Source organism: Pipra filicauda, unplaced genomic scaffold (assembly GCF_003945595.2).
Source record: "Pipra filicauda isolate LSUMZ 115617 unplaced genomic scaffold, ASM394559v2 scaffold87_size3191425_pilon, whole genome shotgun sequence".
Classification (NCBI taxonomy): Eukaryota; Metazoa; Chordata; class Aves; order Passeriformes; family Pipridae; genus Pipra; species Pipra filicauda.
This window is the reverse complement of record NW_024105064.1, coordinates 2732063-2748564: the sequence shown is the minus strand read 5'-3', so window position 1 is coordinate 2748564 and position 16502 is coordinate 2732063. Positions and strand designations below refer to the sequence as shown.

Sequence of the window (16502 nt, the reverse complement as noted above, 5' to 3'; positions counted from 1 at the left end):
TCCCAGCAGCCGCTGATGACCGCGGTGAACCAGGACTGGAGAGAGGAGACAGGCTCCAAATGCCCAGGAAAGGGTACTGAACTACTCTTGACCACTGCATTACTTTTCCACAGTCATAAAACATTTCAGCCTAGTGGGAAATCCTGTACTCAGAAGTGTTTCGCTGCATTTTAGACTTGTGGGCAATTAGGCATCAGGGAAGCTTTATTACATCCTTAGGAAAAGGAGGACGATCCAGGTGGTTGCCAGAGTGAGGAACATCAAGCCTTTCCTTCTCCCATGCTGCCACCTGGCGACAAACCCGGCTTCCAAAACACACCAAAAGACACATCCAACAGGAGCAGTTTTTTTGCTTTGGAGCAATTGCTGCCTCAACACTAATAAGTCCCTCCTCCTAATGACAAACTTACTGAACAACAGCAATATTGAACTCCTTTCCCTCCTCAAGATCTTCACCTGTTTTCACAGCTGTTTATTTACCTCAGTAAATTTATTATCACTTTATTAACAATTCAGAAACGACACAGTCTGTAAAAGCCACAGGTCACAGAGGTGCAGGTGCAGCAGCAGGATGACAAAGAGGGCCTTCAGCAACAAGATAAGTCATTAGACAATTAAAAAAAACCTAAAACACAACTTAGCAGAAGATTGGTTGTAGTACAGAAATGGCTGAAGGTGCCCTGTCATTGTTCTCTAAACTTTCTCCACTTGGGGATGTGGTTTTATCTCGAAAGTTTGCTCAAAAAGCTTTTTTATTTACAATGGACCCTTCATGCACAGGCATTGCAGAGACACAAGAAGGAGTTAACAATTACCAGTTTCTACAGTTGGAAATGTTGGAAAATATCCAAAGTTAATGAAACATTAACCAGCTACTAAAGAACTTACCAAAGAGAAAAAAGGTCAGGAAAAAAGATTTGTACTTTCACAGTTCCTCTCTTTACTGATCATTATGACACAGTCAGACCAGCCACAAAACAGCAAACACAAAACCAGTGGTGGATTTGCTGGGTGCTCCTGGAGTTTTCAGAAGGAAATGTCAGAACTCTCTTCTTGACTTGTCTCTTATTTGACCACCAAAAGGAAAACCAGTTCTCAGCAGACACGAAAGAATTTCTAAACTGACTTTCCCTTCACAAAGTTTTAGGAAAAAAGGGTTTGTGCTTGGTTGTTTTTAATCATCCCCATTGTCTGTCATGGGTCAAACAAGACTCTCTGATTCAGGCTTGGTTTCTTCAAGGTCAGCACCAACTTCTTGCACAGGAACAGTTGCTTGAGTCCCTTTCTCCTCCATGGACCTCAAAGCCTGACCACGCTGTTAAAGCTTTGAGACACATCAGAGGAAAACACAGAATATGAACAGTCAGGTTTTAGCAGCTTCTATCAGCAATTCCTGCTCCTTCCACTACTACCACACAGACCTGGGCTTATTCCTTAAGGCCAAGAGACACTGCTGGGCCCCTCTCAAATCACACTTCCACACATTCCCCACAAAGAGAAAGCAAGGACACACATACTCACCTCGGACTCCTGCACCGCTGCAAAGGAAAGCAAATAGTCCCATCAACAAGCAGGAAGGGCAACTTCCTACTAATGCCCTTTCCTACCCACGCTGTGCCAGGCAGGGGGGCAGCACTGAGGGTCACTCTGGGCACAGGCACAGCCCCATGGGAGGCCCCTCACACCGGTGAACTGTGACACAGACACACTGCAGCTGCCTCACAGCCTCCTCTGACTGGCTGCTCAGTTTTCAGCTGAACATCCAAGACCCTTCTTCAGAGTAATGGTACAAAACTACCCCTGCACAGTCACACTCTTTGTACTTACGTGGCACACGACTTCTCATTTTCCTTCGAAGCCCTTGACAGGCTTCCATGAAGGCAGCTGCAGCAGTCAACACCACCATAACACAGACAAGGATTGCTGTGAATATGAGTAGGTCCTGCTTCTTACGTCTGATGTGAGGAAAGAAATAATTGTGATGATACAACCCGCCAGCAGACCCTGCTCTGGAACTGCTGCCCTGGTTTTAACATCACACCTCCACAGCCAGCACCATTCCCAAGGCTCTTGCTGATTTGCTGGCTAATCCAGCTGGCACCTGACTCTTACCTCTTTGCTTCAATGCCTCTAACTGCAAAAGGATTCTCCTCAGAAGCAAACTCTCACCTCTTCTACTCTAGCTAAGGGATGTGCCAGCTGAAACCCAGGTACCAGGAGGCTGCTGCTCTCCATGGCTGCAGATCCAGCTCTGCTAGACCTGCCCAAGAGGCTCCCCTGCACTGACAAGTTCAGATCAGAGCCTGAAACCTGTCATGGTAAGGAGTCTATAAAGACAGGAGTTCAGCTGTTCCCAACAAAGAGTGAGACACAGGAACAGGGTTCCACACTGGCCGCCTTACTGCAAGGAGGACACTGCTGTTTGGAATACACCCAAATGCAGAGCCAGCTGTTAGAAAACAGCCACTCACCCACAAGGAGTCACAGCTGCTTACTTGGGCCCTGGTGTGCAGGCCACAGACATGTTGGCTGTGGAAGTGGTGCCAGGAGGACAGACTTCACACACATGGTCCTTGGTGGCTGTACCTAGAAGGAAGAAGCCCCCAGGATTTCCCCCTCAGCCTCTGCCTAAGGACAGCTCAGTTCAGCATGGCCTTTGGAAGTGACCCAGCCTTTACTGCAGAGACCCTTCCCCACACACAACAGCTCACACCCTTCTGCCTTTGCACACCACCAAAAAGCACAAAGGGCTCTTGGCCACAGCACACCACACTCCAAAGGCATTCCCTAGGGAAGCTCTGCTGCTGGTGGCACTGACGCCCTGCTGGCTTACCCCATTCTTTGACCATAGTGCCAGGCACACAGACAGTGTAGGGCTGGCACACCGCACAGACTTCAGGCCCAGGGGAGCTGCAGAAGTGCCCTGGCCGACAGCCACATGCTGCACTCTTCGTGTAGGTACACGCTGCTGCTGTCACCGGGTTGGCCCCTGAGAGAAATCCACACACACAGAGCCACAGCAAAAGACAACATTTAGCCTTGTCCTGATGCACTGCTGAAGAGCACCAGAGCTCTGGATGTGTACATCCTACAGACTCTGCTGATTGTTACGGCCACTCCGGAGGCTCCCAAGGAAGGGACAGGGCCCGGCACTGGGTGAGGGCTCAGTGCTGGCTGCAGAGGACACCCTGGGGTGACACTCACAGCCATGGGCTGCCTGGTTCTTGTCAGGGCACAGTGGGCACGGCAGCGGTGGCGGGTCCCCATGGCCACTGTCCACTGAGGTGGATCACCTCATAGCCACTGCCCATGGCCACTGGCATAGGTCACCCGATGGCCCCTGAGGCAGAGGGAGCCACCCCAAGAGGAGGTGCTGAGCAGACGATGCAGACAGAGCAGAAAGAGCACACACAGCAGGCAGGGCAGGCAGGGAAGACAAGGCAGACAGCCTGGTACATACCCACAGCACACGTGGGGCAGCACTCGGTGCCATTGGGGTACTCGCCCGGCTCACAGCCCGCGGCATCCGAGCGCTCCAGCTGCGTGACCAGCACCATGGTGAGGACCTCGGGGCAACACAAGGACCAAGTTATCCCTCGAGAACTGGGTTCTGCCTCTGGGCCACAGAGCCTGTTCCCTCATGGCCACCAAGGCTGTTCCCTCATGGCCACCAAGGCAGTTCCCTCATGGCCCCACTCACCAGACAGAGAGGGCCCTGCTCAAGCTGCTGCCGCCATCTCAGAGGCCTCCCCGCAGCCCGCGGCTGCTGCCACATGTGGGACAGGGTGGGATGGGCTCTGGCCCCACCTGATGCCCAAGGGAAAGGAACTGACTTGCAGGAAGGGCAGGGCAGGGCACCTGTGCCTCCAGTCCTCTCAGGGGGCCCGTAACGGTCACACCATTCCCTGCTCTCCTGGCCCGCTACCGCAGGGAAGGCTTTGGCAGGGCCTAGGCCCAAAGGCAGAAAAATACTGAAACTGCGACAAAGCAACCCCTCCAAACCTGGTAAACCCCTCAGACAAACCTCCTGGCAAACAAGACAGCCTCTCAAATCATGGAACAAACCCCCAAAACCTGGCATACCAAACCCTCAAAGCCCACTTCAGGGGCCACCTTTGTCTCTATCCACAAAATCCTGCTCACACACACACACCCCCAGGACTAACCAGCAAACACCCCATTGCTGAAGGAAGATGGCAGGGAGGCCTCACTGGCACTACCTGACCCAAAACCAAGCGCCCCAGCCCACCGGGACTGCTCACAGCTCCTCCTGTCCTCCCAGCACTGCCACTGCTTCACCCAGTTGCGCTCAGACCCCCCAGCAGATGTTTGGGTTACCAAAAGCACAGGCAGCAATGAAACCCAGCTGCTGCCAGGATTATTCAAACCCTCCTTGGTGGGCCCACGCTCCTCTGACAAAGGACAACTGCTGCTCACGTGACAGGAAGGTCTGAGTTTGCCTCTTCTTGCCCTGGGACGGGTTTGACGAGTCCAAATTCGTTGGTATTGGAGAGAAGGGATTCTCATTAGTAAAAACTTTATTCAAAAACACAGTGGTCACATAGGATATTAACTTTCTTTATTAAAACTGATATGCGCCATGTTGTGCACAATTCCTTTTCTCAGCAATATCTTCTTCACTCCTAAAAAGGAAAAATCTTTTCCAAATACATTTAGAAACTCTGTTATGTATGAGTTATGTGGAGTGATTAAAATGGAAAAACCCCCACTTTTCCCTAACAACAAGCAATAAAGGAATAATCAGTGTGTAGCAAGTGTCGGCTGTCCACAGGGGAAGGAAAGATGACAGTCATTCATGCAGATGTAGAAAAAATGTACAGTCCTTGGTTGTTTTTAACCATCCCCATTGTCTACCATGGGTCAAACAAGACTCTCCGATTCAGGCTTGGTTTCTTCAGGGTCAGCACCGACTTCCTGCACAGGAACAGTTGTTTGAGCCCCTTTCTCCTCCATGGACCTCAAAGCCTGACCACGCTGTTCATGCTTTAGGACATGTCAGAGGAAAACACAGAGTATGAACAGTCAGGTTTTAGCAGCTTTTATCAACAATTCCTGCTCCTTCCACTACTACCACACAGACCTGGGCTTATTCCTTAAGGCCAAGAGCCACTGCTGGGCCCCTCTCAAATCACACTTCCACACATTCCCCACAAAGAGAAAGCAAGGACACACATACTCACCTCGGACTCCTGCACCGCTGCAAAGGAAAGCAAATAGTCCCATCAACAAGCAGGAAGGGCAACTTCCTACTAATGCCCTTTCCTACCCACGCTGTGCCAGGCAGGGGGGCAGCACTGAGGGTCACTCTGGGCACAGGCACAGCCCCATGGGAGGCCCCTCACACCGGTGAACTGTGACACAGACACACTGCAGCTGCCTCACAGCCTCCTCTGACTGGCTGCTCAGTTTTCAGCTGAACATCCAAGACCCTTCTTCAGAGTAATGGTACAAAACTACCCCTGCACAGTCACACTCCTTGTACTTACATGGTACACGACTTCTCATTTTCCTCCTCTGACAGGTATGTGTGATGGCAGCTACAACAGCCACCACGATCACAACAGAGACAAGGATTGCTATGACTGCTGGCTCAGGTAGAGCTGGGGAAGGGTCCTGCTCCTTAAGTCTGATGTGAGGAAAGAAATAAGATACATCCTGCCAGCAGACCCTGCTCTGGAACTGCTGCCCTGGTTTTAACATCACACCTCCACAGCCAGCACCATTCCCAAGGCTCTTGCTGACTTGCTGGCTAATCCAGCTGGCACCTGACTCTTACCTCTTTGCTTCAATGCCTCTAACTGCAAAAGGATTCTCCTCAGAAGCAAACTCTCACCTCTTCTACTCTAGCTAAGGGATGTACCAGCTGAAACCTGGCTACCAGGAGGCTGCTGCTCTCCATGGCTGCAGATCCAGCTCTGCTAGACCTGCCCAAGGGGCTCCCCTGCACTGACAAGTTCAGATCAGAGCCTGAAACCTGTCATGGTAAGGAGTCTATAAAGACAGGAGTTAAGCTGTTCCCAACAAAGAGTGAGACACAGGAACAGGGTTCCACACTGGCCGCCTTACTGCAAGGAGGACACTGCTGTTTGGAATACACCCAAATGCAGAGCCAGCTGTTAGAAAACAGCCACTCACCCACAAGGAGTCACAGTTGCTTACCTGGGCCATTGTGTGCAGGCCACAGACATGTTGGCTGTGGAGTTGGTGCCAGGAGGACAGACTTCACACACGTGGTCCTTGGTGGCTGTACCTAGAAGGAAGAAGCCCCCAGGATTTCCCCCTCAGCCTCTGCCTAAGGACAGTTCAGTTCAGCATGGCCTTTGGAAGTGACCCAGCCATTACTGCAGAGACCCTTCCCCACACACAACAGCTCACACCCTTCTGCCTTTGCACACCACCAAAAAGCACAAAGGGCTCTTGGCCACAGCACACCACACTCCAAAGGCATTCCCTAGGGAAGCTCTGCTGCTGGTGGCACTGATGCCCTGCTGGCTTACCCCATTCTTTGACCATAGTGCCAGGCACACAGACAGTGTAGGGCTGGCACACCGCACAGACTTCAGGCCCAGGGGAGCTGCAGAAGTGCCCTGGCCGACAGCCACACACCGTGTTCTTCGTGTAGGTACACGCTGCTGCTGTCACCAGGTTGGCCCCTGAGAGAAATCCACACACACAGAGCCACGGCAAAAGACAACATTTAGCCTTGTCCTGATGCACTGCTGAAGAGCCACCCCAAGCTGAGGTGGTGAGCAGAGAGAGCAGGCAGTGCAGGCAGGGCAGGCAGGGAAGACAGGCAGACAGCCTGGTACATACCCACAGCACACGTGGGACAGCACTCAGTGCCATTGCGGTACTTGCCCATCTCACAGCCCGTGGTGTCCGAGCGCTCCAGCTGCATGACCAGCACCATGGTGAGGACCTCGGGGCAACACAAGGACCAGCTTATCCCTCAAGAACCAGGTTTTGCCTCCAGGCCACCGAGGCTGTTCCCTCATGGCCCCACTCACCAGACAGAGAGGGCCCTGCCCAAGCTGCTGCCGCCATCTCAGAGGCCTCCCCGCGGCCCGCGGCTGCTGCCACATGTGGGACAGGGTGGGACGGGCTCTGGCCCCACCTGATGCCCAAGAGAAAGGAACTGACTTGCAGGAAGGGCAGGGCAGGGCACCTGTGCCTCCAGTCCTCTCAGGGGGCCCGTAACGGTCACACCATTCCCTGCTCTCCTGGCCCGCTACCGCAGGGAAGGCTTTGGCAGGGCCTAGGCCCAAAGGCAGGAAAATACTGAAACTGCGACAAAGCAACCCCTCCAAACCTGGCAAACAAACCAGGCCCTCAAATCATGGAACAAACCCCCAAAACCTGGCATACCAAACCCTCAAAGCCTACTTCAGGGGCCACCTTTGTCTCTATCCACAAAATCCTGCTCACACACACACCCCCCCAGGACTAACCAGCAAACACCCCATTGCTGAAGGAAGATGGCAGGGAGGCCTCACTGGCACTACCTGACCCAAAACCAAGCGCCCCAGCCCACCGGGACTGCTCACAGCTCCTCCTGTCCTCCCAGCACTGCCACTGCTTCACCCAGTTGCGCTCAGACCCCCCAGCAGATGTTTGGGTTACCAAAAGCACAGGCAGCAATGAAACCCAGCTGCTGCCAGGATTATTCAAACCCTCCTTGGTGGGCCCACGCTCCTCTGACAAAGGACAACTGCTGCTCACGTGACAGGAAGGTCTGAGTTTGCCTCTTCTTGCCCTGGGACGGGTTTGACGAGTCCAAATTCGTTGGTATTGGAGAGAAGGGGTTCTCATTAGTAAAAACTTTATTCAAAAACACAGTGGTCACATAGGATATTAACTTTCTTTATTAAAACTTATATGCGCCATGTTGTGCCCAATTCCTTTTCCCAGCTAAAAAACAAAAGTGTGGACAAAATGCTTTTGAAAACTCTGTTATGTATGAAGCAAGCTTAAAAGGGAAAAAAAAGCCATTTCCCCCCCCAAAAAAATAATAGAATAGAATATTCCCCCAACAATAGAATAATTAATATGTACCAAGTTTCAGCTGTCCATGGGGGAAGAAAAAGGGAACTGCAGGCATTCCACACAGCCCATTGCTCCGTGAAGGGGATGGAAAAGGGAAGAGATGTCCAGTCACTCATGACACTCCCTTGATCACTCAGCTTGTACAGGCCTTGATGTTTCACAAGATGCCACTTGGGATATTTCATGACCTCCTTTGCAAACTTGCCTTTTCATTTCTAACCTGACTTTTCCTTCACAGAGTTTCAGAAAAAAAGAGTTTGTGCTTGGTTGTTTTTAACCATCCCCATTGTCTGCCATGGGTCAAACAAGACTCTCCGATTCAGGCTTGGTTTCTTCAGGGTCAGCACCGACTTCCTGCACAGGAACAGTTGTTTGAGCCCCTTTCTCCTCCATGGACCTCAAAGCCTGACCACGCTGTTCATGCTTTAGGACATGTCAGAGGAAAACACAGAGTATGAACAGTCAGGTTTTAGCAGCTTTTATCAACAATTCCTGCTCCTTCCACTACTACCACACAGACCTGGGCTTATTCCTTAAGGCCAAGAGCCACTGCTGGGCCCCTCTCAAATCACACTTCCACACATTCCCCACAAAGAGAAAGCAAGGACACACATACTCACCTCGGACTCCTGCACCGCTGCAAAGGAAAGCAAATAGTCCCATCAACAAGCAGGAAGGGCAACTTCCTACTAATGCCCTTTCCTACCCACGCTGTGCCAGGCAGGGGGGCAGCACTGAGGGTCACTCTGGGCACAGGCACAGCCCCATGGGAGGCCCCTCACACCGGTGAACTGTGACACAGACACACTGCAGCTGCCTCACAGCCTCCTCTGACTGGCTGCTCAGTTTTCAGCTGAACATCCAAGACCCTTCTTCAGAGTAATGGTACAAAACTACCCCTGCACAGTCACACTCTTTGTACTTACGTGGCGCGTAACTTTTCCTTTTCCTCCTTTGCCAGTTATATGCGAGAGCAGCTGCACCAGCCACCACAATCACAACAACAAGGACAACGATTGCTATGATTGCTGGGTAAGAGTCCTGCTCCTTAAGTCTGATGTGAGGAAAGAAATAATTGTGATGATACAACCCGCCAGCAGACCCTGCTCTGGAACTGCTGCCCTGGTTTTAACATCACACCTCCACAGCCAGCACCATTCCCAAGGCTCTTGCTGACTTGCTGGCTAATCCAGCTGGCACCTGACTCTTACCTCTTTGCTTCAATGCCTCTAACTGCAAAAGGATTCTCCTCAGAAGCTAACTCTCACCTCTTCTACTCTAGCTAAGGGATGTGCCAGCTGAAACCTGGCTACCAGGAGGCTGCTGCTCTCCATGGCTGCAGATCCAGCTCTGCTAGACCTGCCCAAGGGGCTCCCCTGCACTGACAAGTTCAGATCAGAGCCTGAAACCTGTCATGGTAAGGAGTCTATAAAGACAGGAGTTGAGCTGTTCCCAACAAAGAGTGAGACACAGGAACAGGGTTCCACACTGGTCGCCTTACTGCAAGGAGGACACTGCTGTTTGGAATACACCCAAATGCAGAGCCAGCTGTTAGAAAACAGCCACTCACCCACAAGGAGTCACAGCTGCTTACCTGGGCCATTGTGTGCAGGCCACAGACATGTTGGCTGTGGAGTTGGTGCCAGGAGGACAGACTTCACACACGTGGTCCTTGGTGGCTGTACCTAGAAGGAAGAAGCCCCCAGGATTTCCCCCTCAGCCTCTGCCTAAGGACAGTTCAGTTCAGCATGGCCTTTGGAAGTGACCCAGCCATTACTGCAGAGACCCTTCCCCACACAACAGCTCACACCCTTCTGCCTTTGCACACCACCAAAAAGCACAAAGGGCTCTTGGCCACAGCACACCACACTCCAAAGGCATTCCCTAGGGAAGCTCTGCTGCTGGTGGCACTGACGCCCTGCTGGCTTACCCCATTCTTTGACCATAGTGCCAGGCACACAGACAGTGTAGGGCTGGCACAGCTCACAGCCTTCAGGCCCAGAGGAGGTGCAGAAGTGCCCTGGCCGACAGCCACACACCGTGTTCTTCGTGTAGGTACACGCTGCTGCTGTCACCAGGTTGGCCCCTGAGAGAAATCCACACACACAGAGCCACGGCGTTGACACAGGGAAACACAACCCAAAGCAAACGACAACATTTAGCCTTGTCCTGATGCGCTGCTGAAGAGCACCTGAACTCTGGATGTGGAAAGAGGCCCTGTTCCTCACTGAGGCAGCACCTTGGCTCACATTTACATCTGTCATAAATGTTGCACAGCAAAAGCAAAATACTCCCAGCTCAGATGTTTTTGAATTAGCTGTCCTAGTGAAGTTCTTCCAGGCCTACCTTATCCCAGTACTCTAAGACACCTCACTATAATCTAGAGAGGCTATAATCTAAGAGAAAGGCTGCAGATCAAACTTCCAGTGGTGCCAGCTGAAGCTCCCTGTCAGTTTTTCCCTTCCATCCCACAGCTCACAGCATTCCCATGTCTGCAGAGTGACATGAGCCTGTTCTTCACACTGACTGATTTGTCAAGCAAATGAGGCAAGAAAGGAGAAGGGAGAATGTATCCATGGAAAGACATGAAAAATCCATTTAAACTAGTTCTTGAGCATCCTCCTTACCTTCATCACACAGTTTGCATGTCCTGCAGCGTGTTAAACCATTGGGGTGATCTGTGTAGGTCCCCTCCACACAAGGTATGCACGTTGTGCTGGATCTGGCAGTGCAGTGCTTGAAAACCCGCCATCCTAAAAACCATAAACCATCCCCAAAGAAGCAGCTCCATTAGCAAAGCTCACATGGCCAGGGACCGACACTGGCACCCAACCACACCAAAATACTACAGACGAACTATTAAGGACCTCAGAAATATCCTAAGAGCGAGGACATAACCCAAAACAGAAACTGGGGCACAAAATGAAGGTCCTTGGAAACTGTGACTTTACCAACCACCCCAGCAGAGATTATTGATTGTTACGGCCACTCCGGAGGCTCCCAAGGAAGGGACAGGGCCCGGCACTGGGTGAGGGCTCAGTGTTGGCTGCAGAGGATACCCTGGGGTGACGCTCACAGCCATGGGCTGCCTGGTTCCTGTCAGAGCACAGCGGGCACGGCAGCGGTGGCGGGTCCCCATGGCCACTGTCCACTGAGGTGGGTCACCTCATAGCCACTGCCCGTTGAGGTGGGTGCCCATGGCCACAGAGGTGGGGCAGGTCATGGCCAGTGCCCACTGATGTAGGTCAGTCCGTGGTCCCTGAGGCAGAGGGAGCCACCCCAAGCCGAGGTGCTGAGCAGACAGAGCAGGCAGGGCAGGCAGCCCGGTACGTACCCGCAGCACACATGGGGCAGCACTCGGTGCCATTGGGGTACTCGCCCGGCTCACAGCCCGCGGCATCCGAGCGCTCCAGCTGCGTGACCAGCACCATGGCGAGGACCTCGGGGCAACACAAGGATATCCCCGGTTACCCCCCGAGAACCGGGGCCGCCCGGCCGGTGTGAGGCGGCTCCCCCGGGGTCACCCCCGGCCCGCGGGCGGTTCCCGGCGGGTGTCCCCGGACCCCTCACCAGCCTCATGGTGTCCCGGCCGGGGTCCCGCTCCCGCAGCCGCCACCGCCGGGGCCCGCGGCCGCTGCCCCATGCGGGACGGGACCGTCCCCGAAGGCAGCCCGGAGAAATCGAAAGCGAAAGGTTGACATGAAGCGAGCGGAAGAGGCGAAGCCGCCGCCCCCTCGTGTCGCCCATGACGGTGGCATCGCGGGTACCGCAGGGAGGGAGCAGGACCGAAAGTCAGTTTAATACCTCCAGTTGGGACAGAACCTGCAGCAAGCCCCTCAAATCGTGGCAAACCAACCCCTGAAAACCTGGCACAAACACTTCAAAAGCTGGCAAACAAACCCAGCCCTCAAAGCCTGGAGCAAACCCCTCAAATCCTGGCACACAAACTTCTTAAAACCTGGAACAAACCCCTCAAATCCTGGCACACAACCCCCCTAAAACCTGGAACAAAACCCTCGAGTTGTGGTACAAACCCCTCAAACCCCGGAAAACCAACCCCTCAAACCCTGAAACGAGCCCCTCAAATCGTGGCAAACAACCCCTCAAAACCCAGCTTAGGGGGCTCATCGTGAGAAACTCGTGTGGAAGGAGGGAGGATGCAGGTCGGTGCCTGCAGACCTGCTGGGCAGGTGTGAGGCCCTCCTGCTCAGGTGAGGGGTTTGCATGGGCAGGAGGGGTCCTGACCAGGGAAATGCTCAGCAGGACTCAGCTGAGGGAATCTGGGTGCCAGGAGCACTTCTTACTCCTTGGGGTGAGGGGGGACTCACGAGAATACAGAGTAGACACGAATGGGAGTTCCTTGAGCTTCACAAAAATAACCATTTCTTCAGAAGGCTGACATTAACCTTTCCCGGGGTGCGAGCAGCTGCACATCCCTCAGAGGGACAGAACCACACACAGCTTGCACACAAATGCATTTTATTGCTCTCTACACACACAGAGACGCATACACAGTATGCACGTGAGCCATAGGGCAGTCCCAGCACTGGGAGAAACACCATCCACCAGGAATTCAACTACTCAATACAGATAAAAATCATTATTATAATGAAAATGCTAAAAAAGCATAGCTTACACCCAGAATGTATAACATTGACAAATCAAGCCTGTTACTTACTACCTTTTCTTTAACATAAAGCAGGAACATACCCTTTTTCTAAATTGAAAAAAGCATCAAAGAGTAGAAATATTCCACATAGTTTCCTAACTCCTGGTCATCCCTCCCACTGGATATACAGAACAATGAAAGGGCCATGGGGGAGAAATCCAAACTAAAACCAAACCCGTTTCTGATGCTGCACAATTGATAAGCAAACAGTGGGAAATGGACTTTAACCAAGTCTGCATGGAGCAAAGGGAATAAATTTCTCCTCTGGAGTGAGTGAGCCAACCTGAGTCACTCAAGCCAGAGCAAAGCTGGTGGCTGTTACAGGGAATATTAGAGAACATCTCCTACAGCAATTGCTGTCCATCACAAATGTAACATTTACAAACACCCTCCTTCATTCTGAAGATGTTGCCCCTGCCTGGGCAGCACTGCAGCAGTGCCTACACAGCTTCCACACCAAACAGAACACCACAACTTTTGCCAAAGGATCCCAGAAACGTCAAAAGTATGGCATTCTTTCACACATAAATGAAATACAGGGGGAAATAAAATTCCCTACAGCAGAGAGGATCAGAGCTGGACTATCTGATGCAGTCAGATCCTTCCTCTGGACTGTCACAGGTCCCTGCAGTGAGGACTCCCCGACTACCAGGGCCTCCAGAGAGGGCAGGTGTCCTTTGGAGACACTTGTTTCAGGGGGCTGGCGTTCCCAGGGCAGCAGGAGAGCTCCGGAGCAGCCGACTGGCTCTTCTGGAAATGGCTTAAAAGTTTGGTCTGGGTTTCAGTTCGGACTTTATGGAGAGAGAGGAAGTGGAAAGCTTCTTGCAAGCACCTGGAATAGCCCTCTCTGAAGTCAAACTGGGAGCTTTTATGGAAGGATCCTGCAGCTAGAGAAGGGAAGAAGAGAGGGAGAGGGAAGAAAGAATAGTTTAAGCAGTTGTTCATGTCTCGGTATTAATACTACTGTCACAGATTTGCAGTAAGATGGAGAATGAAACAAAATTCAATATTCACTCTTCATCTGCAGCTGGCTCTGCTGTTTCAGGTAGCTGACAGTCATCTCCAGGATGTCGGCTTTCTCCAGCTTGGAGTTGGGCTGGTGCCTCTGGAACTCCTTCTCCAGGAGCAGTTTCAGCTGCTCGATGCTGCTGTTAATCCGGTCCCGGCGCATTTTCTCCACCACCGGCTTCCTCAGCTGTAAAAAGCAAAGGAAAAGACACCTGTTATTAAAGGATCCTCTGTCTGTCACCCCTCAGGGCTGTTTGGTGCCCATCCCTGCTCCTAAGCCGTGTGGGGCAGGTTCTCAGCTGGTGTCAATGCTCCGAGAGCGCTGCCAGGCTGTGCTGGGACTTACTTTGTTTTTCTCCTTTGGTGTCAGCAGGTTGTCGGGCTCCAAGAAAACGGTGCTGGGAGCCATCTGTCCTGAGAAGGGAAGGGAGCCCTCAGAGTGGAATCCAGGAGAAACGTGCTGCTGGAAGCTGCCTCTGCCTGGTATTTATACTGCCCAGGCTCAGGGCGAGTCTGTGGGTCTGCGGCTCCGTGGAGTTTCCCACAGTCGGCAGCCAATCCGGGAGGTGGGAAGCACAATGGGAGAAGCAGCTATTCTTGCATGCTCCAGTGGCAGTGAATAGCCTGCGGATAATGACCTTCTCCCAGATGAGCAGGTGGGGAGTGTGTGCTACGTGAAAGCCTGGGATCAGAGTTACGTGTCAGGAGCTGGGAAAGAGCTGGCCTTCAATGGGAAACGCTGCTGACTAATGCCATGGATCAATAGCATTCCAGGGGCGGCCGGGGGTTCACAGGCAGGAGGAAGGAGGAGGAGGAGGAGGAGGTCAGCTGCTGATGGCGGGAAGGCTGCACTGCTCCTGGGAATGCACCGAGGCACACACTGGAGCAGGGCCATGGCACATGGAGCAGGGACAAGGCACATGGAGCAGGGACAAGGCACATGGAGCAGGGACAGTTTCCACACAGAGGTGCTCAGGAGGTGTCTGCAGTGGGAAGAGCTGACAGTGTCACTGTTTGTGCCTGATAAACAGAGCCAGGGATTCCTGTTGGAAAACTTGAACCGAATCTGCCAGCAATTCATCTGCCAAGTAATGTCAGGGCTGATGTTTGGGGAGCTCTTCCTGCAGCAGTAAATGCTGCTTGTGTTGCCATTAATACATGTGTGTTCATCTGTACATCACTACACGTGTGCGGTCACTCGTGTCTGTCAGTGTGAGCACACACACCGAGCACACGGGCACATTCTCTCCCTCTGCAGCTCATTCCTGCAGGCCCAGGTAAGGTTTAAAGGAGCTCCTCCAGGCTCTGCCATTCCAGCCCCATTGTGCTGCTCTGAATGGGCTCCTTCTCTCCCTTCAGAGCAGCAGCTGTTGAGCTCCCGGGCCTTTATGTCAAGTTGTGGGAAAGCTTTTGTGACACCATTTCACATGTTCTCCTCAAAGCCTGTGGATTATCTTTGAGCCCCTGTAATGCCACCTCTGAAACCAATCCTGCTCTCTGCACGTCCCTCTTGGGGAGATTCCCTGACACAGAAACTCCAGAGCTGGAACTCATTTCTTGAGCTCGTTAATTGAGCACATGAGGAAGAAAAGTGCCAGTCCTGTGATCTGCAGGGCCACTGGCAGTTTTGCTACAGACAATTGCTGTTTTCCTCTTACTTCTCCACTCAATTCCTGCATAATTACTACACTAACTCCATGGGAACAGTCATGCCAACCTTACCCTCCTTGCTCTTGGTGGTGGTTGTGCACTGGCACAGTCAAGGGGTCAGTGCTCAAAATTTCCTCTCCTTTCGGATCCAAACTGACCCAGAGCCTGCAACTGAGCAGGATGAATGTGAAATAATCTTCTGTGGCCTTGAGAAGTTCCCTTTAACTATAGAGGCTGGAGGCCCCACATATTTACATTGCATGTGATAATAAAAATTACAATATTCAATGTATTATTGGGAGGTGAATGTAGCAAAATCTCCCTTGGATGGTGAATCCTTTGAGGCTCCTACTCCCTCACTCTGTGTCAGAAACAAATTTTAAAGCATCTGAAATAAAAACATATACTTTTTATTTTCTCTTTTGTTTCACAATCTGTGAGGGGAAAAATTAATCCATCTTGGAAGAGCTACTCAAATTAGATGCTCAATTACCCAAAATAGATGCTGTGCTTTGGTTGGAAATCCTAAAGAAAGTGATAAAAAATATTCCTCCCTATTATAAAGTTTGCAGAATCCATGGACTTTGCACTAAGGAGAACGAATTTGGACTTACACACCTCCTACTGCGGTTCCAAACACACACAGTACTGCACAGAAGACTCATTAGGATCCCAAAATACTGGATCTGGATGTTTGAAATAGGGCATCAGCAATCAGCCTTCCCCCAGAATCCCTGCCAGATGTTATCCCTTGAGGAAGACTTAAAGATGCTGCTGCTTTCCCAAGTCCCTCAAAGATGCTCCCTGCTCCCAGTGCTTCCTGGGCCGTGCTGCCCAGATGGCCTTTTGGGAGCAGGGTTTCCCACTGAACACAAAGCAGAGCCAAGCACCGTTGCTAATGTGGTTTGTAGTCGGGCACACTTCCTTTGTGACAGGAGGGAATGTGGTTAGGGAATGGTGTGGGAAACTCTGGAGTACACTAACTTCCACAGCCCTGTGTTAGTAAGTCACTTGGAGAGGTGAAAGGCTTGGGAGCAGGGACAGAGGTGAACTGGGAATGGGAAAGACAAAATATAGGGTATTTAGTTCGTGCTGAGTCCTACAGTCCTGG

The 16502-nt window shown here is 52.0% G+C and overlaps 3 protein-coding genes across 4 annotated transcripts; all 3 read right to left on the bottom strand.

The window, feature by feature from the left end:
- Positions 1-469: 469 nt before the first annotated feature.
- Positions 470-11765, bottom strand: TNFRSF14 (TNF receptor superfamily member 14). Its single transcript, XM_039390885.1, is given in 9 exon segments — positions 470-1324; positions 1522-1538; positions 1828-1955; positions 2496-2586; positions 9995-10150; positions 10692-10817; positions 11399-11504; positions 11635-11693; positions 11696-11765. Coding segments are annotated over 9 exon segments (759 nt in total). The 3' UTR covers positions 470-1318.
- On the bottom strand, positions 4558-7408 carry LOC120325201 (tumor necrosis factor receptor superfamily member 14-like). 2 transcript variants are annotated; one of them, XM_039390883.1, is made up of 7 exons: positions 7029-7408; positions 6835-6940; positions 6519-6674; positions 6181-6271; positions 5508-5647; positions 5202-5218; positions 4558-5004 (listed from the first exon to the last, which is right to left on the bottom strand). In XM_039390883.1, exons 1-7 carry the CDS (start codon positions 7101-7103, stop codon positions 4882-4884), a joined length of 708 nt encoding a protein of 235 aa, XP_039246817.1. In that variant the 5' UTR covers positions 7104-7408; the 3' UTR covers positions 4558-4881. The 2 variants fall into 2 exon arrangements, with proteins under 2 accessions (XP_039246817.1, XP_039246818.1); XM_039390884.1 differs by lacking the exon at positions 5508-5647 and having other exon boundaries at positions 4914-5004; positions 7029-7407.
- A 761-nt stretch (positions 11766-12526) lies between the features above and the next one.
- LOC113991907 (transcription factor HES-5) lies at positions 12527-14212 on the bottom strand. Its single transcript, XM_027728635.2, has 3 exons — positions 14088-14212; positions 13748-13928; positions 12527-13620 (listed from the first exon to the last, which is right to left on the bottom strand). The coding sequence occupies exons 1-3, from the start codon at positions 14148-14150 to the stop codon at positions 13379-13381; spliced, it is 486 nt and encodes a 161-aa protein (XP_027584436.1). The 5' UTR covers positions 14151-14212; the 3' UTR covers positions 12527-13378.
- Between the last annotated feature and the right edge of the window lie 2290 nt (positions 14213-16502).